Source organism: Dermacentor andersoni, chromosome 3, assembly GCF_023375885.2.
Source record: "Dermacentor andersoni chromosome 3, qqDerAnde1_hic_scaffold, whole genome shotgun sequence".
NCBI classification, from domain to species: Eukaryota; Metazoa; Arthropoda; class Arachnida; order Ixodida; family Ixodidae; genus Dermacentor; species Dermacentor andersoni.
The window spans coordinates 110,102,442-110,125,045 of NC_092816.1; the positions used below are offsets into that span (position 1 = coordinate 110,102,442).

General features: G+C 47.4%; 1 protein-coding gene across 5 annotated transcripts in view; it reads right to left on the reverse strand.

The window, feature by feature from the left end:
- The window catches only part of LOC126540300 (Na(+)/citrate cotransporter-like), a 165,581-nt gene that overhangs the window by 22,437 nt on the left and 120,540 nt on the right, over nucleotides 1-22,604 (reverse strand). For 2 of the 5 annotated variants that reach the window (XM_055074937.2, XM_055074925.2), the window contains exons 1-4: nucleotides 10,243-10,352; nucleotides 7,726-7,865; nucleotides 2,949-3,039; nucleotides 758-889 (exon numbers count right to left, since the gene is read on the reverse strand). In XM_055074937.2, coding sequence (XP_054930912.2) covers nucleotides 758-889; nucleotides 2,949-3,039; nucleotides 7,726-7,865; nucleotides 10,243-10,346 — 467 coding nt within the window. In that variant the 5' untranslated portion in view covers nucleotides 10,347-10,352. Of the gene's footprint in view, nucleotides 1-757; nucleotides 890-2,948; nucleotides 3,040-7,725; nucleotides 7,866-10,242; nucleotides 10,353-22,090; nucleotides 22,223-22,604 lie in introns of those variants that run through there. The other 3 variants (XM_072287278.1, XM_055074929.2, XM_055074931.2) reach the window with 3 other exon arrangements.

The window sequence follows — 22,604 nt, forward strand, 5'->3', positions numbered from 1 at the left end:
GGGACATGTTATATTGTTATGCCATTAAGTATCCTGATGTAATACTTCTTGACCACTTGCTCGTAAAACGTGGCCAGAGTTCATTAGTTTTGAAAGACGTGCATTCATCGTAATCTTTTACGAACGGAGAAACTCCGAGGAGAAATATGGTTTAGCACAGTTCACATAAATCTTGTTCGGGGTTCAATAATAGGGAAATATCAGGTTTACCCGAAAGGAAAGAAGCCGAAAGGCACGGTATCACTCTGTTTCCGGCTATATGAAAACTCCTGGTGCCCTGCCCACCGCCTGCCAGCCACCTCAAGTGCCGATTGCGAGCGAAACAGAAGCTTTGGTGACATTTAAGTTTCTTGCTAATGTACAAAACGTCCATCGAAATGTACTTTTAGGCACCAGTGTGTTACTTTTAAAATTAGGTTGACTCCTGTGCAATCTTTCACCTTCGAGCACGACTTTACTTTTGTTCATTCTTGTATTTCATTTTATTCGAAAACATAATACAAAAATATGGCATAGACATAAGGGTCTTTAGCGGCATTGCTATGTCCCGCGTCCACGACAGACAAAAGGTTGTAGCAAATAGAGCAGCTCAGGGCGACAGGTACGAATAGAGATTGTACAAAGCATGAAAAAATGTGCTGTGAATAAATTCGATCAGGAACTTTCACCAACAATAACCCTGCATATGCAGTTACAATGGGAAATGACGGAGAGCGCCGACGGGCATCGTCTCGCTTCCCGGTGAACGGCGTCGTACTTTTCGTACAGCTGCTTCATTATGATGTTTCCCGGTGTACCCGCCAGGGTACCCGTGCCACCGATGCTGGACGCGTAGGCCACGGACACCATGATCTCTCGGCGCAGTTCTGTCAAGGACTCGTCCCCAAGCCTGTCACGAGTGGAACGCAACATATTCCGCCGTAAAGATAGGCTGCCGAGCATTTCATTCGAAGACGTCCTAGCGCGTAGGTTACGCATAAGAGCTGGGCAGGCTAAAGACCTACTGCACGTGACCAATGATGTAATAGAGAGCCGACAAATTAGCCATAATAAAGCTGACGCTAGAGACTGCTTCCGTATTTTGAAGCTTCATAAGAGCGCACAAGATTTGGCACAACTTTTGTACAAACATACCTAGGCAGTGTGTTTCATATGCTATAGACAACCAACAGGCTAGCAACTGCGTTTTTCAAATTATTCCTTCGGTCGGCAGAGGGATGTAAAAGCACTCAGAAACGATACTCTATAAGCTTCATGGCAGTATGTCCATAAACTGTCCATAGAAGCAAAGGCACTACACGAAATCTATGACGAGATAATATAACTTTCTTATTCAAATTTATTCTTTTTTCCCTTTCCGTCAGTTGTTTGAGTAGTGCGCTGCCTGCGTTATCATCATGATCATTGGCTTGCGAAAGTGGATGATAATTGAATCGAATCAAGCAATAGAAATTACTGCATTAAATCTGCCTAATTTCCCTCGATTCAACGTAGTCTGTATTGTACACGATCGGGGTAGTTGGACAAGTATGGGAGAGGCCTTTGCCCTGCAGTGGCCGTAACCAGGCTGACGATGATGATGATGTTTTATTGTAAGCAAATACGTTTATTGGTTCCTTTGCGAAATTTGCTGACGTTAGCTGACAAGAGCTTGAGGCTACTTTGCAGTTTCCAAAGGAGCCCTCACAAGGAAGTCAGCAGCGGGAGCGGTTGGCGTAAATGAAAAGATAAATATTTTCAGTGAGCTTTTCGAGCTGGACTCCTAGGCTTCATAAACGAAGTCAGCAGCCCTAAATCTTGTCAACGTCGCAAGTATCTTTCAGCCAGTGTTGGGCGTCGACTCACACTGGGCCGATTAAACTTGACCCCATGCTGGGAACACGCTTTAGGCATGCCCACTTGACACTATGGAACAAAGGAGTCATCCCTTTCGGGTCCTTCTCGACGTCGATCAACACGTGAAGCCTTAGTCACACATCCTACAAGATGCGCAGAAAAACACGCAGCCAGTCAGCGACCGCCAGCAACACAATGTCATTACATGGCAATGGCAGTTGATTGACTCGTAGAACTTACCACAAAAGCTACTAGAGTGGACACGCACTGACACTAGTGCTTACGGGAGCTGCAATTATGACGGTTCAGGCCCAATTTAAATGACGTGTAGTAAATGAATTTGTCTACAAGTTTGAATTTCTGCCTTCCAATGGCTTTGCGACTTTGCGAACCGATGATGTGAAACAATATTACTTTATAAGTGCAACACCTTCCAATGAATGTCCGCATGGAGAGGAACATATTACCTTCGTCATTTAAAGAAAGGTGAGCGCTTCGATTCCCTGCATTTTGAAAGCTATGGCGTAGTACTTAACGCAGCATGAACGTCAGAATCCCATCGCGCGATGATTAGTCAAATACATGTAGTCGCAATCATCCCCTTGGAAGTTCAGCGAATGGAGACCCAGAGTTTGCTGCAGTAATTTTGCAGGAATCACCGCTCCGATTCGGGGCGCCTAGGCTTAAGAAAAAAAAAAAAACAGCGATCATGTCTTTAGCCTTGCATAACGTCTAAATATTATATGTGAAGGCCACCCTTTGGGGGAAGTTTATGCTTGCCTACCAGAGCAGTTTGTTCATGTTGTCAGAGGGCCGCGATACTTCTTTTTAGTTCCACAGGAGTGAATTATGAGGAGGACGGTAACTCTCGTGTGCCTGAATACGTTGAGGCACAAGAGGGAAAACATTATGGGGTTGTACGTGCCAAAACCACTTTCTGATTATGAGGCACGCCGTAGTGGAGGACTCCGGAAATTTTGACCACCTGGGGTTCTTTAACGTGCACCTAAATAGGCACTAGAGGGAGCCTTCGGCAGCTGCAAGCGCTGGCAGTGGGACGCTCATTACAGATGGCGCCTGCCGAATGTAAAAAGGCTTACCCGGGAGCTTACCCAATGATACTAGCCTGCAACCTTGCTTCAGCTTTCCTGTAGACTTCGGCGACACTGCGCGGACTAACGCATGGTGATCCGGTGGCAGTACCTGCACACAGTTGCCGCACGAGGCGCTCTTGAGAAAGCAGTGCGCAAGGTTTTCGAGAAGAAAAAGCTACGTTCTGTGCGGCTTTATGAAGAGACTTCTTTCTCGCTTATCTCTAATTGAAGCGAAGTTGCCTTTGCGAATCCTCTCTGTCTTTCATGACCATTGCTGCTGTGAGCACTTTGAGCAAGTATGACGGTGCATATTGCGCAAATGGTGTCATCCATATCAGCCACAAAATGCTTTAGAACCTATTATATATATATATATATATATATATATATATATATATATATATATATATATATATTTATATGTATAGGCTGTCTTACGTAACTTTAGCCCAAAGTTAAGGGTATGTAAATGACACGTAGCTGGACAGAACAAAGCTAATGTTGTTCGCTTAGAGATACTCAAATTATCTTTTCATTCCGCCTGATTAGATAATTAGCATTAATTAATTAATCAACTTGTCAAATATTATAATTAGATGAAAAGTGCCCATGACAAAATTGTACAGCGACCTGAAAAACTCCCGGTACAGTTTTCTGTTGCTCAATACGTCCTACATAAAAGGTTTTCCAAGCGTGAAAGAAGCCTGCAAATGCGCGCACATGATATCACTCAGCTTCTTAGGCTTGGTCGTGCTAGGATCTGTGCGGCGATACAAACGTGCCATATCTTCGGCAAATATTGCGACACCCTCATTTGGCATTTGGATACGCGACTCAAGAAGGCGTTAAGCGTTATCCCCTCGTTTCGTATTTACCAAGGTCTTACGTAACCGACAGCAAAACTCGTCCAAGTTTGGCACGTTTCCCTCGCGGTTCACGATCAATCTTCCTGCACTCTCCTCGAGGGCGAAGTACACGTTCGAGAGCTTCTGGTCAGGACGCCAGTGATTGGAGTTGGTTGCGTGTTCATACTGGTCCAGCCAGTCTTCAGCGTCTTCATGCGCACCGCCATAGAAGCTCGCGGGAATTCAAAGGTCTTGAACCGTGATCTGCGTCGAGCTTGCCAACGCCGTTCCTTGAGCAGAGGTGGTCGTTTAGAGGGCTGGTTCTTGTAGGATAACGAATTCTGGGCCCAGGCCTTGCAGGCGACGGCTTGCCCGGTGTACAGGCGTCTGAATGCGGAGATGCCTCACTGGGCAATGTACGGTTGCTCAGAGGAGTCGTGATCAACGGGCGACAGCACCCAGTGCACACATTTTCGCCCCCCAGTATACTACCTGGGAGGCGATGGTTGCCGAAGGTAAGTGTGGCTGTGCGGTGGCTGAGGAAGTCTCGGATGTAGTTGCACATCCTGGCACCGACTTCCAAGGTTGTAAGGTTCTGTAGGATAGCTGAGTGTGTAACGTTACGAAGTGCCTTAATAAGATTCACACCTAGGATAGGTTTGGTGTCGGCTTGAACCGCTGTGATTGACACGCTGCCAACGCTGTGTTACGTTTCGCCTACGACGCGCGGTATAGCCGGCGCGGATGCAACGGACGCCGGGGCTTCGTTCAAAGCGGCGGACATTTTGGCCCGTTCGGAGCTGCCGCAAAGCCTCCCCGCCAAGCGCGTCCAGGCGTGTTTCAGTGCCACGTGTCTTCGTGTGTGCGTGTGTGTGCCCACGCTTGTCAAAGCGCGGCAGCCGGGGAGAGGAGCTCCCCAAGTGTGAAGCGAGGAGGTCTGACAGGCGCCGGCTTGGCGGATGCGTCACTACACTCGTCTCAACGTGTCTCTCAGCCTGTCCGTGCCCGCCGTCACGTGGTCTCGTCACGAGGCCTTCCTCTTGCCCTCAACTCCGAGAGTATAAGAGCAGCTGCCCCCGGACGCCAAGGGAGAGGCTCCGATTTCTTCCGTTGAGTTACGTGCTCTCCCGTCTCTCCACTTCGGTCGACCTGACCGCCCGCTCTTTTGCGATGTTAAAATAAACAAGTTGTTCTGTTACCAGTCGACTCGTGCTTTGCCGGGACCTTCGGATGCTTCCAGTTGTGCCCCAGGCCGCCAGGCCAACGCTACCCTTGGGGCTTGCGACCCATTTGCAACAACTCGTGCCAGCGGTGCGATTACAACAGCTGTATGTTGCTCTCTTGTCGTGTCCTTTGTTCGCATTAGATTTTGCCGGAGGTGCTGCGGTTTTCCCCCACGATGGAATTACGCAACCGATTACTGCCGTCCGTCATGCTTGACGACGCCAGCCAGACATCCCCACCGGTTTCACCAGCCATTGTGTGTGCCGGTGCTCAGGGTCAGCGGGATCCTGACATCTTTAGCGGCACCGTTGACAAAGACGTTGAAAATTGGCTGGCATTGTTTGAGAGAGCGAGCACCATCCACAGATAGGACGGTCCCCTAAAGCCCAACAACTCTATCTTCCATTTATCGGGCGTGGCCCAGCTGCAGTTCAAAAACCACGAAGCCGATCTCCGCACGTTGGCTGCCTTCAAAACCAGCATCGCGGAAATTTTCGTCCGCCTTGGCGTGCGCAAGCTTCGCGCTGAACAACGCATACAATTTCGATCCCAGTAAACTTGCAAAACATTCACAAGCTATATAGAAGACATCGTCGACCTCCGCCGCCATGTCAACTCGACTATGGCGGGGGCGGACAAGATCGGTAACGTCATGAAGGGCATTTCCGACGATGCCTTTCATGTGCTGCTGTCAAAAAAAAAAAAAAATACCTGGCACTGATTCTCAGGTCATCGAGCTTTGCCAGAGCTTTAGCGAGCTCTGCAGGCAGCGTCTTCCCAAGCGGCGTCCACTTGCGTCCGACGACACCCTCGCAAGCATGGCTACCGCTCCTGACACGGACTCCCCCTTCGCCAGTTCAAGCAGTTCTGTGCTGAGGTCGATCGTCAGCTTTCGCAGCTGCCCTAAGCTGCGCAACCACCCTCGCCATTGCCTGCTAACCTTCGCAGGGTCATACAGCAGCAAGTTTGCGTAGCTCTGCCTTCTACCCGCGAGACCCCGCCGTTGCCGACTCCCGTTGCCTTCACCAAAGTATATATATGCACCTCTCAGATATGCCGAGGCTGTCGCACGGCCACCACCTCAGCCCGTTGTGCCATTCCCAACAGCCGTGCCACTGCGTCCAGCTCCTTACTTCGTTCAACCGAGGTACCCACGTAGCAGTGGACAATGGCGCGCTCCCGACAACTGGCCAAAATGTTTTGCGTGTGGTCCACCTGGCCACAGTGCACGATTTTTGCCATCGCCGCGCAACATCCTGCTGCCGCAGCTTTGACTCTGATCCACATGTATCCCTGTACCCTTTGTCCACCCTTTTTCCACCCTTTGTACCCTTTGTCCATGCTTCTACGCCTTCTCGACAAGTTCCGTTATTCTTTTGGCTGCCAGCGTGTTTGCTTGGACCGTACGTCAATTGTTTGTCACCGCATCATCCCGGGTACCAGTGCGCCATACCAGAGCGACAGAGCGCCGTGTTATCTTTGACCAACCTTCCGATATTGTCGAGCGCGGCGTCATCCAGCCTTCGAATAGCCCCTGGTCTTTTGGTCAAAATGAAGATGGCGCAGGCGGCGGGTACTGCACAACCCGGATGTACCACTGCAACAGAGGTCAACGCGCAGCTCGCGCCATCTAGTAGCGGCACAAGGAAGTACGTAGCGCGCGAAAATTCCCCGACGCGCGTGCGCAGCATCGGGACACCGTACGCGATTGCTTCTCCGATGCGAATGTTTTGTCCACATTTTGGGCTCCCGAGTTGGGGGTACGACTCTTAAGCGGGTGCGGCTCTTACACGAGTCTGTGCGGTATTTGTATCATGTAAACGTGAAGTAGCTGCTTTATACAATAAGCATGTGCGTCTAACCGCGCAGCATGTGTAGCTAAAGGAACGCAGGTGTGGCAGTCACGTGGGCACACCAGTACTCGTTAGGTCCAATACGCTGAAAGGAATAGGGTGAATCGCGAACACCACAAGTTTCTCTCGAGGCGAACTTCTCTCTCGCCGTACACATACCCTCAGCCTTCTTCCTTCTACGAACATCAAACATTACATTCGTCGTCGTTGCACCACGGCGCCGAAGACTGACGGTGTGGATTCGATTGAACTGAATTTCGCATTTTGGCGTAGGTTGTGAATGGTGTAATGCATAAACAAACATTTTCATCACCTTAATGTTCGGATCTGTGCGATACGTATACGTAACCATTACGTGAGATTACACGTTGCATAGACTGACAAAAATCCACAAGCACACCAACTATTGCATGCATTGCATTTAATTTTACACCATTTAACGAACCAATTCCAGAAAACTTCGCTTCACGGACTACGCCCCCCCCCCCCTACATGTGCACTGAATCAGTGTCATATTTAAATAATCCTTTGTTTCTGGCTAAGCCAGCGTTTTTCCAACATCAAATACCAGAATATTCAAAAACAAAGGCTGAACTTGTTTATTTTCTCGTAGTATCATGATTTCCGTTGCTTCTGTTGTGAGCGAAACAGTTACTGAATGAATGAATGAATGAATGAATGAATGAATGAATGAATGAATGAATGAATGAATGAATGAATGAACCAACCAAAAAATAAAAGGCAAGTTTACATCAACATCTAAATAAAGAACCTGCATATTGGCCACCTACCAAAGCAAAGCTGCACCAAGGACTTTTTCTCAAGTCGTACGAATGCGCTTCGATGCCTTCCACACAGAAAATGTTGACTCACTCATGTGTCTCTTGATTCTTGTCTGGCATTTCATTTGTTCGATCAGCGCCGCAACCACGGGAGCTACGATGGCGGTGGTGGCGGTGTTGGAAAACAGCATCGACAGCAGTGCGGTGGTCACCATGAACACGAACAGCAGGCTGGAACACAATTTCAAGCATACATGCAAAGACTGGCGTAAGCCGCAGATAATCAGTAGGGCACGGAACATGCACAGTCAAGGGAACGGAATTTCATTGCACACCTAAGCGAAACAAGACAAAAAAGTTCACAGGAAGATGGTGGCATTATTTAATATTAAATTCTGGGGTTTTACGTGCCAAAACCAGATCTGATTATGAGGCACGCTGTGGCCGCGGACACCGGATTAACTTTGCCACCTGGGGTTCTATAACATGCACCCAACACACATTAAACGGGTGTTTTTCTATTTCGTCCCATTGATATATGGCAGCAATAGCAAAGATTTGATCACGCGCCCTCGGGCATACCTGCGTCTGAAATCGATAAAGGTGGTTGTGAAATGGTTAATATTGACAAAACAAACGATGTCACCGTAGCTACCTTTTCGACAAGAATACTTGTCTTCGTAAGGACCTCACACATGTGGCAGTGACAACTAGATTTTATAGTTTGTGAATCAGGGTTGCCACAGTCACTATATTAGGCAGAAAAAAGGCTCGTTTGGCACGGTGATTAACGACTCAATGAAGTGTCATGTAAGGCTAATGATAGATCTATAGTCACGGCTTACTTGCTTAGAAGCATTTGCGTTTCAAAGAGGTCTCACCACCCATTTTTAACTAAATTCATTCAAAGCACGTTCATACACACGAAAATGTGTTCGGCTAATCTTCAGCTAAAGTCGAAAAACTCCGAGGACACCTCAGCACTTCTTACGAGCTGTGAGAGCCAAAGCATTAATGCCCAAATGAGCGCCGCTGAGCAGCCTTTCGTGTTACGATCTTCTCGCGGGCATACGAGCACGTTGAGCCTCTTGACCAATGCCTCCTACAGATAGCACAAGGCCGATGCACTTCGACCCATGACGTCATGGTATCTTGTCCGACTGTCATAGAATCTAATGGGGACGCTCGATCCCGAGTAAGCCACGGGGATTGTGATGTCATCGTTCCATCACGCCGGGTTTGGCAACGGAAATTTCGGCCCAAGTAGCATGATACCATAAAGCAGAGCGCACAGGAGTGCATCTATGAGGCGCTGATTTAGCCCAGTGGGCAAGACGCTCGGCTTCTGATTGCGCGGTCGCAGGTTCGAAACGGCCTAGCGCTAAATTTTTACAACAACGCTGCTTTCCTCTAGTTTGTCGGAATTTTTCCGTGGCTTGTTCATAAAAAAAAAAAAAAAAACAGGCAGCTGGAAAAGAGGATTGGTCTTGAGTTTTCCCCGCAAGAGAACTATGTTTTCTCGTAAATTGGAATTACTATCCGTACATTGTGTGTGTGTGTGTGTGCCACATTTTACGAATTTTCTGACACATTTCATTTAGAGTAATGCAAATAGTTCAATAACACACTTGCGCCAGGTGGAGGGCCTAAAGAATGAGGACGAATGAGGATATACCCCAAACAGCAGCTTGATAAGGGCTTTGTCTTTCCGTGTAACCGAATTATGGTTTCTGGTATATTTGTAAAAATCAAATTATGGGTGTTTTACGTGCCAAAACCACTTTCTGGTTATGAGGCACGCCGTAGTAGAGGACTCCGGAAATTTCGACCACCTGGGGCTCTTTAACGTGCACCTAAATCTAAGTACACGGGTGTTTGCGCATTTCGCCCCCATCGAAATGCGGCCGCCGTGGCCGGGATTCGATCCCGCGACCTCGTGCTCAGCAGCCCAACACCATAGCCACTGAGCAACCACGGCGGGTAGGTATACTTGTATTACATTCCGAAGCTATCATGTCTGCAGGTTGTGTGTAAGTCGTACTTTACGCATTTTGGGACGCAATTTACTTTTAAACATTAATGTAGATCAATAGGGCACTTAGGCTTGACGGAAGGCCAAAAAGAATAAGGTTGTTTGCTGCACTGCTTATGGTTGTGCCGCTTGTGTGACGTCGTCAAAAGTTAGGCGGGGTGATGTTAATTGTCTAAAGTACGCACCAGCTTCGCTGTACAACCACTTTCACAGTGCGGATCTCCTTTCACAGTGAGGATCTCACAGATACCCTTTCGAATTTGTTTATCTTATACAATAATGTCCTCATAGCGATTACTGAGGTGACGTTAGAATGCAGGGGAGAACTTGCGCGGACAAAGAACGCGTGGATAACACAGGCTTTCGACAGCGAGGGTCACGTGGCGTCGCTTCGATGCCCTCCCCCCTCACGCAACACATGGCGCGGTAGGAGCTGCTGCGTCCTCTTTGCTCCGCCGAGACACGCAAGTGACGTGGTGTCGCAGCCAATCGGCTGCGACGGTAATTTCGAGAATGCGAGGCTTGCGCATTGCCTACACGAAAACCTAAAGAGCAACGCGAGGGTGTTTACACCACCTGGAAAAGCTGGCGCCCACGACGTACAACATGCGCAGGGCGACCCGCGTCGCCAGGCCGGTCTTCTCCAGCGCTACGGCGAACACCACGGAGGCAAACACCATCGCTCCCACTTCCTGGAAAAGGTGCACCACGAACGACACTCTCGGCGTAGTGCGCACTGCTTTATTGCTCTGCGTTAGATGTAGAGCTCAGAAATTTTGAGGAGCCGTAATATGTGATCCTTTTCCAAAACTAGCAGGCGCGCATTCCCATGCCACATGCACACGAAGGCGAGATCACCGGGCTGTAGGAGAACACCTATCATCCTGTCGATTACTCCAAAAGCCGTGCTCCACTGGCGATTGTTGTTCGTAAACTCATCCTCTAAGCATTCGTGTAGGCGGAAAATTTCAGGTTAACGATGTGAAGCTTTATAAATGGTGAGCACACCTAATGCATAATCTAGCGAATATTTGGTGGAACATATAGTAACATTCTGAACTCCGTCATTAACAAATTTCTCGGGTCCGTATAGAGTGGTGGGGCGCCCTGGTAGCTGGCACGAATCCTTGTCGAGGCTTCTCAGGTTAATCTTGTGAACATCTGCCAACTTTAGTGAATTCTGCGCCAATAACACCACGGGGAAAACACTGCAATCGCAAATACTTTTCAGCATTGCAGCTGACATAGTGTGCACAGACAGGTACGTAGGAGATCAACGCATTCCTTCAAAAATGGCCGTCTTGACATAAACAACTCTATGCCGTAGATATTTTGCATCCGCAGTCCTGCCACCAACATGTTGCAGTAAGTTTGTGCGTTCTCAAGAGCACTTTTGAACTGAAGAAATCTAAGTATTAATGTCACGTACAATGCAAATTGAGAAGACTATTTCCTCCCCACAGAACGTTCAATGAACTGTAGTTTAGAGAATCACAACAGCTATTTTGATAGGATCAGCATTCGATGGAAGCGTGATGCACTTTAGTACATGCCTTTCAATATGAAACTTCATTCACGCCAACTTGGATTGCCAGATGTGCCACTGCCAACTAAGAACACAATGATGGGCATCTGGGCACATGACACTAAGTGTGTAAACATTCATGGCCAATCTTCCAAAATGGGTATATGCCAATGGGTAGGTTCTGCTTGCCCAGATAGGCAAGCATGATAGGAAGCCGGATGAGGTCGGCAACATAAAAATGAAGTCTCGGCCTCAAAAGCAGCCGAGTGTGGAGAGAGACGCCATTAGAGTGAGAACATAGTGTACATTGAGCGAGGAGGGTTGAGCTGCAGAGAAGGTAAGACGTTGATGGCGACAAAAATGCTGCACAAGTCTGGAACAAAGAACTGAGTAATTCGGCCGTATGGTGTGTCGCTACATTGTCTCAATGCTAATATCATTTGCGTCCACATTCACAGCGAGAAGGGTTCTTCCGGAATGTTCGCTTCTGAGCTATAACGCAGTTGACGAGATCACTACATTCTTAACATCTTCAGTTTTGTCACTATGTTACAAAGCAGGCGAGGATACAAAAATTTGTTCCCGAATAGAATGGAAACCTGTTATTTAGGCTAGCTTTCAATTACCTAAAATGCTTTCACATGGCGAGAGCTGCCCGAGATAAAGCTGCTTAGAAATTGCCCTGGCAATAATGAATGATTATATCTAATAAGAATTTCTGATTACTTCCGGATGTCGCAAAGGCACGTTTGAGGGACATTGCTAACCTCTCGGTAATATTAATCTCTAGTGGTTCTCTTTGGATTAAGTACCTCTATACAGAAGCGTAATATGTTAAAACCGTGGCCACACTCTATTGAGCAGAGCAAATTTAATCCATCTGAACGTGTTGACACAAACTCACGTCGAAGTATGCGGTGGCAGTTTCCTCGGTGGAGAGAATGTCGAGTAGCGGAAAGAGAACAAGAGGCATCATTGACGTCACCGGAAGGGGAAGTACAGCTGACAGCCAGTACATGGCCATCCAGAGCATCACGTAGGCGCAAAGTGACGGCTGGAACGTGCACGACGGAGATAAAAATTTATTCATTACCCTGTACGCATAACTTCATTGATGAAACGATACTACTAATAGTTTCAACACATAGGAGAATAAATAATCAGAATCAGACGCGTATGATGCTTCAGAATAGTTGAAAATATGCTCCAGAATAGTTCGACCATTTTAGAACCACCGGTACTATAGTTTTGTTATCCCCGAAATTGCTCTCTTTAATTCCTTCCACAGTGGCTGCTAAACCATGCGCTTTGTTAATCTTTCAGGGTGTCGCTTATCGCTTCATTTAAGAAAGGCCTATGGCTAGTAGCTTTCAGAACGTGCCTGAAATATCCTTGTGATTGCACGAGGCCCATTTTGCATAAGGTACCGATTAATTGATTTTTTTTCTGATACCTTCCAACCCATATTTCTTCCTTTTTCCTTTCATGTTCATTCGAATTGCTTACCGTGTTCTGGGGTTGTGTGTGACAAAATTTCACCGATGATTACGATACTCCCTAATTCGAAACTTGAGCCAGCACTTTAAGTGTTTTCATTTCGCAATCTACTGGCTGGCGCGGATTATCTGTCTCGTGCGGCACGTTGCAAACGGAGCGAAGTGAGGCGCCACTGCCTCGCTGATCTCGAGATCGCGAGAGGCATCGCGTGGGTGGCACGTGTGCGTGATTCACAGCAGTCACCGCAGACTGACCTCCGCACATGCAGCGCTTTATTTCCATGTATATGTGGCGTCATCGGTGAACAGACGACGCTCGCTACTCCGGCGCCATCTCGTAGCTATCGTCGCCGCAGAACCCGTCTTGCGCGCTACAACGCTTTTCTTCTCACGCTCTCGACATATCCTCTACATCCACTTTCCGCCTCACGGTTCCGCTGCACCCTCCTTCTCCGCTTTCCTTCTCGCGCTTACTTTGCTATCTCCATCTTTCATCAGCCGCTGCGCTCCGTGTTCGTTCTTTTACCCTTGGCTGTGCTCGTTCCCTCATTTACGAGGGACGCCGACGCCGATGCTCGTAGCAGGAACGGGTGCCTAAGAGATGTGCTCTAAGAGTACAATCAGATTTCGAGGCGTGCTTTAATGAGGCGTTCTTCAAGTTGCACCTAATGCAGGCGACATATGTGTTTTTGCATTCCGCTCCATCGCAAGGTGGCCACTTCGGCCGGGATCTTTTTGAGAGCACAGCTCTTAGGCGCCAGTTCCGGCATTAAGCATGGGCATCCCTCAGCGTAACAATGCATACGAAAGCAGTGAAGATTGAAGGTGCGATCGCAGAGTGCGAAAGGTTATCAATGACGGCTATAGCGAAGAAAGCGCGAGGAGGAAGGCGGAGGAAGCCACCTTGAAGCAACACCAGATGGCGCTCACAACTGCGCATCTGCGGCAGCGGCAGCATTGGCCGTGCGGGAGAAGAAAAAAGAACCAGAAAAAACGCCTTCGCGCATAGTGTGTTTGCCGGGAGCGTTTCTCGATAAAGATTACGGTTGCATAAGCTGCAGTTGCCGGAAAGCGGCAGTGGTGTGGCCCGTCTATGTATTGCGCTTCGCGTAGCGTTTTTTCCAGTCGGTGATGTGGTCGGTGCGATGCCCGAGTTTATCTCGAAATGAACACACGCATAGAGCTGCGCTCAAATTTCGCATTATAGAGTATCGTAAAAGTCAGTCAAATTTTCTCAAACGTAAATTAGATAAAAGGTTTGTGCTAGTTGCGCAGCAGCATTGCAACAAATAAGCTAGTTTTTCAAAATGATTAGATTTAAAGAAATATTGTAAAATAATCTATGTAGGTACTTTGAGAAACTATGCAGGTTACACAATGTGGTATCTCGTGGCCCTGCCGTAACGATCGGTTCCAAGGACAAACATTCGGCTGCCTCCAGATCCAATTGCGTTGGATAAAGATGCGTTTGCACCAAACTTTGGTAGAGCAGCAACTGCTTACGTGTGCAAATGTGAAAGTATTATAATGCCTTTAGTGAAATCATCTAAAGCGCAGCTATTAGGCGCCCGTTCCTGCATTGAGCGTAACCCTTGGCGTAACCAAGCGAACGAGTACAACTAAGCATGAAAGAGCGAACGAGGATCCCAGCTGGGAAAGGAAGACGGCGTTAGCGAAGACAGCGCGAGCAGGAAAGCCGTGGAGGATTCTGCAGTGGAACCATGATGTAGAAAGTGGAGGGTATGACAAAAGCGTGGGACGGAAAGCGTATTGCCGTGAGAGACGTGTTCTGCTGCGACGATCGCTACGAGATGGCGCCTGCTTAACGCACGTCGATGATGCGATCTATAAGACATGCGCTGAGCGGCCACCTGTACCATAGATTTTAAACAAAGCGCTTCACGAGTGTATCTCTGTCTGCGGCGGCTGCTTTCAATCGCACCCACGCATCACCCACGTGCTGCCTTTTGCATCTCCCGATTAGCGAGGCAGTTGCACCCCACTTTGCTCCCTTTGGAACCTGCCACACGAGACAGATTGTCCGCGCCGGCCGCTATATAGCGAAATGAAAACACGTAGAGCACTGCGCTCAAATTTGTAGTTAGGGTGTATCATAATCGTCCGCAATTTTTTTTTAAATCGTGACTTCGAGCTCAACAGCGCTACGCCGTAGCTATTAAGGTACCGCGGCATATCACGTTCCTTTGACTACAGAGCATGAAATTAATCGGCGTACCTCATTTTTATTTCGCGCCAACCGCGACCTGCCACGATAGTGACTGAAGCACATATTTACGGCTCGGCGCTTGCATGGAAAGGAAGCATATGAACGCACCTTGCTGGCAAAATAGACCATGGGCGCAAGGAACAGTAGCGGTATGCCCATGAGGATGTGCTTCGACCATTTGTTCACTGCCGAGGGTATCATTAGAAAGCCTGGCGTCGCACGGCATCCGGCCTGTTTCAGGACTTGTTCTTCTTCTACCCGTCTTCTTCTAAGCAAGTGGCGCGTAACGATGATGATGATGATTTCCGCACTAACGACATATAACTGTAACGGTAGATTGGCCAAGAAGAGGTTGTTGCATATGAAATGGAATAAATATGATTCAAGAAATACAATGCAGTATGAGAGTTAATGAATAGAAATGTAGTAGCTGATGCGAAAAGAAAAAACAATGTTGACAGTGATGGTGATGATGGTGACAATATTGTTAGAAGCCAGCTCCTTGACCTAACGATGAAGACGACGATGAACGGGACGAAATCATACTATCTTTCGGTGCGTCAGTTATAGGGGTCAGCCACAGGGACGTATTTGATGCCGTTTGCAGTTACATACAGTCAACAAAACGAATAACTTTTTAACGTTTGTCTTGTTTTTGTATGCTTTCTTACTCTCTTTCGTTATATTTTTTTTTCGCATCGAAAAAGTAGCACTTCAAAAGAATAGGTGAACGTTTCAGCACGCAATTCTTGGCCAATCCCCCAGTGTGGGTATGAGCCATAACATGAGGCCATCATCATCATCATCATCATGTTGTGCGTGTTCAGCCATCTAGGCCATCCCTGTAAATAGCCGAGCAACCATGGCTTCTTCACTACGGAAAACTAGACGATGCAGCGCCCGGAGGTAACGTTGCGTCCACGATTTAGCTCCAAGAGCCTCTAGTTACTCTGCCAACTGGACGATGTATGCTGGACGTTGACGTCGCTGGCGTGACCATCTCTGTTTTTGTCAACACCGGGCCTCATATTTCTGTCATGAGCTCCCGTCGTCCTTGGTATGTGCACCGCCCGCATCACCATCGCCGGTCACCAAACCTCTGTTTTCTTTGCCATTCTTGAGCGATGTCCTTATGACGTTATACTTGGTTGCAATTTTAACAACTTGCACGGCCCTATTTGACTGTTCGGCTGGCCTCCTGCAGCTCGAACGACCTCACGTAGCCAATGCTTCAACCACGCCTTCAGCCCGTCTCTGCTCTCTTGACTATCTGCGCATGCCCCACCAAGCCGCCATGTATATCTCCATGACTTCGAGCCCTCCTGTAGCCAATGGTAATTACGTGCTCTTCCAGGTAACTGACGTTATGCTCACCAAAGACGTCGCCGTGACTAACGCCCTCGGGACTGTAACCGACAATCGCATCTGCATTCCCGTTTTAAATTTCAACACCTCTAATCAAATGATTTCAGCAGACATGTCGTTCGCCGGCATCACTGCTGCCGAAAACTGAAATTTGCGCGCTGGATTCCTCCAGTCCCTCCAGTTCATCATTATTTGTACCACAACCAGTTCGCCGCGCGATGTCTTTGACGGAGCGATGCCTGCCGACCTTCGCTTCTTCCTGGAGTCATACCATGGCATGGTCGATGCGCAATGTGCAATGCGGAACCTGACGATTTGCTAGTCTTTTTGAAGCGCTAGGTGTGATTTCATTACGTATAGCTTTTTTTTATTATTGTGAGAGCATTTATACGGACAATCCGAGCGCGTTTCAGTCGTCGCCTTCACCGCGAAGTTCCGTATAAAGTCCAAGGGTGATAACACCGTCGCCGCGCAAAATTACACATAATTTCCGCGAGACTGGCCATTCGAGGCACTTTGCGCGTATTCGTGGGCTTCTTTCGCTCTCCGAAAAGCATTCTTATGTACCCCGTATTGAGCAACAGAAAGCCGTATCGGCAGTTTTTCATGTTGCTCTACAATTACTTCACTGACACTTTTCATCTAATTATAATATTTTAGAAGTTGATTATTAAGACTAGTTATCGAATTAGGCGCTATGAAAAAAATAATAATTTGAGTATCTGCAAGCAACGGCAAGCAACATTACCTTGGTTCCGTCCGGCTACGTGGCAGTCGCATATTTTTTCTCTGGCCAAGGTTAGCGGGACACCCTGTATAACGTCGTGCTGGCTACCATGCTAAAGAACAGAACGGAGCAAACAGCAGAGTTTTGAAGTGTGCCATGACAAATAGTAAGAATAAAGCAAAAAATATGAAATAGGCACTGAGCCTTTTCAAATGTGACCCACTGGCCCAAATATTTGTGTTTTCTTTAACGTGTGACACACTACAACAAGCAATTGAATATGTCAGACTCTAGTCACTTTGGTGCACGTATACCTATTGTGTTGGCTGTGGCAAAGTGCAGGTGGCGTGTATGGCAGCAGGTGCAAGAGCCTCGTGAGAATGCCGCCTTCAGGCAGCACAACATTCTTTCTCCTTGGCTGAAACAAAAAACAAGTGCGAAGTACCTCGCCCTAACACAAACACAAGTGCCTCGCCCTAACCTGCTTAATCCTATCATTTTCTACGTGAATTGCTCTTGCATCTCTAACGCTATAACATGTCTTCTAACAGAACAAAATAACTTGCGTGATGATCTTGATATTTTCAGTTCTACTACTTGCTCATTATCTGACTTCTGTCTCTGAATAATTCAATATTTTGTTGCACTTTGTACCACTGTTGTTCGAGATATTCTGTTTTGGTATTTGGTTTTATGCTCTTTATAAACAAGTGCACCAATATTAAGGCGTAAAGCTGTTCTTGGGCACTTTAAGAAAAATAAATAAATCAATGAATAAACTAAAAAAAGTAAAAAAAGCAATTTTCAGGACCCGCCATCCGATCTGCATCAGCCATAATATGGTAAAATTGAAATTTATTATAACTACCTATATATGAAACAGTTAATTTTTTATCCGTTATAGAAAAGCTCATGCTGTGGAACATTCGACCAACCTACCGGAATATGTATTCGTTTACCTTTTTCACACATGGCAAGTCAATAACTCTTCTTTGTACATACGTCTCTGCTACGCCTGCCTTCTGAGCTTTGCCCCACCGCTGGGGAAAATCAGTTGAGGATAGAACTTGAAAGCTATGTTTTGTTATGTGCAGGAGCAAATCTACCATATGCTTGCATTTGTGTTTCGTATAAAATAGTCAGAAATAGTCAACCATGTGTTAGCATGGAGAAGTAAACTTCGTTTCTATAGTTGAATAAGCACGCTTATTGCCTGCTTAGTTCAATTTCAATAGTAGTATAATTAGCTTGAGCAAAAAATAAAGACATAGTTATGCGTACAATATGAGCGTAGACTATGCAAACGCTAGGTTCAAGCGGAAATTCAGTTTTTCACTGAAGTAAATGCTTTTTTTTTTTTCGAGTAAGAACACGCGTTCATACCCTTCTTTGCAACTACACGATGTGGTCTCCACTACTCGGCCCTTGATCACGACCTCGAGGAGAGGAACGTTTATTTCGGCTGTTTGCAGAACAAAGGCGGAGAGAGGGACTTTAAAATTATGGGGTTTTACGTGCCAAAACCACTTTCTGATTATGAGGCACGCCGTAGTGGAGGACTCCGGAAATTTTGACCACCTGGGGTTCTTTAACGTGCACCTAAATCTAAGTACACGGGTGTTTTCGCATTTCGCCCCCATCGAAATGCGGCCGCCGTGGCCGGGAGTCGATCCCGCGACCTCGTGCTCAGCAGCCTAACACCATAGCCACTGAGCAACCACGGCGGGTGAGAGAGGGACTTTGTCCTCATGCTGTTCCTTTACGCTCTATGTTCGAACGTGGTCAGTCTTACACACGTCATCTCCTTCTGTTAGCAGTCGTGATTTGCTGAACTGCTGGTCAACGAATTGGTTGATGCTAGAGACAGGAGGAGTCACTGAAAACGAAATATGGTGATCGCAATTCAGATTCGAGCAAGCGATTCACATTGGGCTTGCAGCGTGGCCACTCGATATCACATCAGTGGAAATACCCTGCACAGAGAAGCTTAAATATTGGAAGCATGGATTGAGGACACAAAAAAATGTAATCGCTTCGACTTTCACTTATTAAAATATACCAGTGATAAACCATCGTCCTGCGATAATTCTGGCGAAAGTGGCACGCCGCACTCGCCACGACAAATGCTGCGTACTCTTATTGCACCAAGAGTGCGTAGGGCCCCCTTTATTAAAGGTCACGCGAACTTTACCAATACCAAAGTTGCACAAGCGTCGCCAATTTAATTACGCGCTCAAGACTAGGGCGGGACGTTGCCGTGAATCATGCACGGCAATCAACGCAAATCGAAATCTTTCCTCTCGGCCGGGCACCGTGCGCGCAAAAGCAAGAGATAGGTGCGCGCAATCACGCTCGCCTCAGAAAACCTATATGTACACGACCTGTGTGAGTGCTTCGAGTTGTAGATTACTAGGTAAATTTCACAACATCTCCCATGTACGCGAGTGGCCTCTCCACATTCGTCGTCTATCGCACCGCATGCATTACGATCCGAGGAGAGTGGATGATGCCGTGTACGTTGGCTCGCTAAATACCTTTGTTGACCTGCACCCCAGGCTGTTTTGCGGCTAAGACGCACACATTCAACGCTTGAGCAAAACGTGAACAAGCTGAATGCAGGAGCCTGAGCAAAACGTCACCAAGGTGAATGCAGGAGCCAACATTCAACGCTTGCAACACGAAAACAACGGTGGCTGAACGAGCTGAGCCACTAAAGATGTCGAACACTTCGCAATCGGTATCACGTGATGACGTTTTCTACGTCACGGAGAGATTCTGGCAGACGGCGCCACGCTACGTCCCCGGCTAAAGCCCTTTAAACTTCGTAAAATAGCGACCCTCTCCTCCTTCGCCTTCACTCCTCCTCATTTCTTCTCTCTTTCACGCTCCCTCCTCGACCGTGGCGCCGCCTACACCGCTCGAGCGTAGCAATAGCGCCAATATGCGTTCCTTGCCACTCCGTAGGCGCTTCTCCAGCGAAAATGGCGCTGAAGCACGACGCGAGGGCCCACGTGATGCTATTAGGCCAATAGCGATGCGACGTCGGCCAGAGCGCGCGAGGAGGAGGTGGCATTTTTCAAAGCCTGTCACTACTTTATAAAGTTTAAGGGGCTTTATCCCCGACGCCAATATCCCTCTCGCTGGTCCGCCCCTTCCCGCAGTCTGAGGTCGAAGCAGACGCTTGCTCTGAGCGCATGTTTGAGGGAACAAAAATTCTAGTCTATAGCGAGCTTAAAAGATAACTTTTCAGGTATGTTGCTCGCACAACCACGACAAAGGCACGTGGCAAAGCCCTCGGGGTACACTTGCTTCACATTCACAAGTAGTCAATGAACGAGGAGCTAACGTAAACAATTCTCACCGCACGTATGTGGAAAGCTTCACACGTCTCCGGAAACCCCTGGTCCTTGTACTTAGCCACAGGCACACACTATTAAAAAGTACACTAGTTCACTTAGAGCAGTGCATTACCAGCTGCCAAGTGATCTGTCTTCGTCCGTTCGCGCTCTACTCTAAATGTACATCTTCTACTTGTCATTTCCTTCGGGTAAATAAATTTCGAAATGCTGTAGACCTTCGTAAAAAAGAAAAAAAGAAGAGCAGTGTGTCCCATCGCCCTAAGCATTCTACTGTGCTAATTTTTTCGGTCAACCGGTTTTGGTTTCGGCGCCTGGATGGTGACTATCGGGCCGTCATTATTCTGCATTGTCTCACTCGGTTGCTGCGAGTGCGGTCAGAAGACACACGGAAAACACGCTTGTTTATTCTTTATTAGCGAAGTCGTCATACCTATAACCCAAATGTTTGCTACGCGAGGTCATTCTCTGAGTTATGGCATCAGAATAGCGTTGACAAACGCCGTGGTGGCGTAGTTGCTTTGGCGTTGCGCTGTTCCGAGCGCGCGGGGTCAAATCCCGACTGCGGTGGCCGCAGCCCTCAGCGAGGCGAAAGGCAAACATAAAAAAGAATGTCCATGTACCGTGCATGGACATTACAGAACCCCAGGTGGTACAAAATAAACCCGGAGCCCCCCGCCCCTCGCTTCCCTATGCGTGCGTCATAATCATACCGTGCTTTTAGCATGTGAAACCCCCGAACTTAAATAATTCATCTGAGAATAATGCTGAGAACGCACATCTGGCATTTCCAGGCCAAGAGGAACAACAAAATGAAATATCTTATGGATGTTTCTCCAATTTCGTACTCGCTGAATGTCCTTTCACTCGCTCAAGCGTATGGTAAAATTTCTACAACTTCGGAAAACGTGCGCCTGCGGGCCGCTTGTGCCTTGGCAAGGGTTCGGAATTGCGGCGTTCCGGACTTTCCACTCGGCCGTCTGACAGGTAGCTTCCCCTTGACACTTTAGCGATCATGGCGCGACTATCAAGTGTAGACACTGGCCTCCGAGATCTCTGGTGTACAAGGCAATGCCCTTTGCAGGAAATTTCAACGGTGATACTGCTCGTATAGCTATGTTATAACATTTGCAGTGCTTAAATAATGTGCAGTATCGGCTTTAAAATAGAGTACCTGCCTGCGACTTGAAGCAGCCAGGCACGTGCCTAGAAGAAGGAAAGCATCTTTCGGAACATCTGACATCGTGGGGTTAAAAATAACCAGAAGGCCGTGGTAGAACGCTATCAAAACTCATATTCCCTATAATACAGCAAGTTTTCATTGCATGACGAAATAGTGCGTCGGAGAATTGTCATGTGTCATTTAGTGCTTTTGACCGGTTTCTCTATATTCATATTTTTTTTTCTAAATTCTACGCATTGTTATCCCATATTGTGTAGATACAGGGTTATAGCTTCGCATTTTACGTACTTTATTCTCCTACCTGAGAAACCTTAATCTTGATAAACCTTCTCCACATTCCTTTACCTTCATAGTCTGGGTACATTTCGAGCGCCCACCGAAAGGTTTTGAACTTACGGTGCGTAATGATAATCCGCTTCTCCAATCAAAATATCCTAACCACAACTACTCAGGCATGTCCTTCTTGTGCCCTCATCATACGGTACTTTTCGCAGCTTGCAGAGCACTGGTTTTAATAAAAACATATTGCCCACAGAAGTACTTACTTTCATTGGCACACATGTGTACGGTGAGAGCCACTGTCCAAGGCAACACTCTAATGCACGGCTCCCACTCTGCGGGCGCTGTAGATGGGAATGCCCGCTGCAGCTATGTCATTGCACTGCATTCAGGTGCATACGAAGATTGGAGCGCCAGCAACCACATATCATCTACTGCAAAGCCAGTCAAATTGTGCACTTACAAGAGGCAAAATTCGCACGTGGCCCACACTCGCGTGTTCCCCTTTACAGTATATCGCATTGTACATACTCAGCAGCTTTCAGAAAAGCGTATCAATAAGCACGTGCTGAATATAGCACTTAGACTACTAAAAGCTCTTCGGAAAAAAACCCGCCTTCTATCGATTATGGATACCGTAAATTATGGATACCTGTGAGAAACGCAGTACATTTAGGGCTACTAAAGTGATTCGAAACTCATACCAAATTGCTCGAAGCGAAGGCCGAGAAGAAGAAGAACCAGAAGAAGAAGAAGAAGAAGAAGTAGGCTCGAACCGGG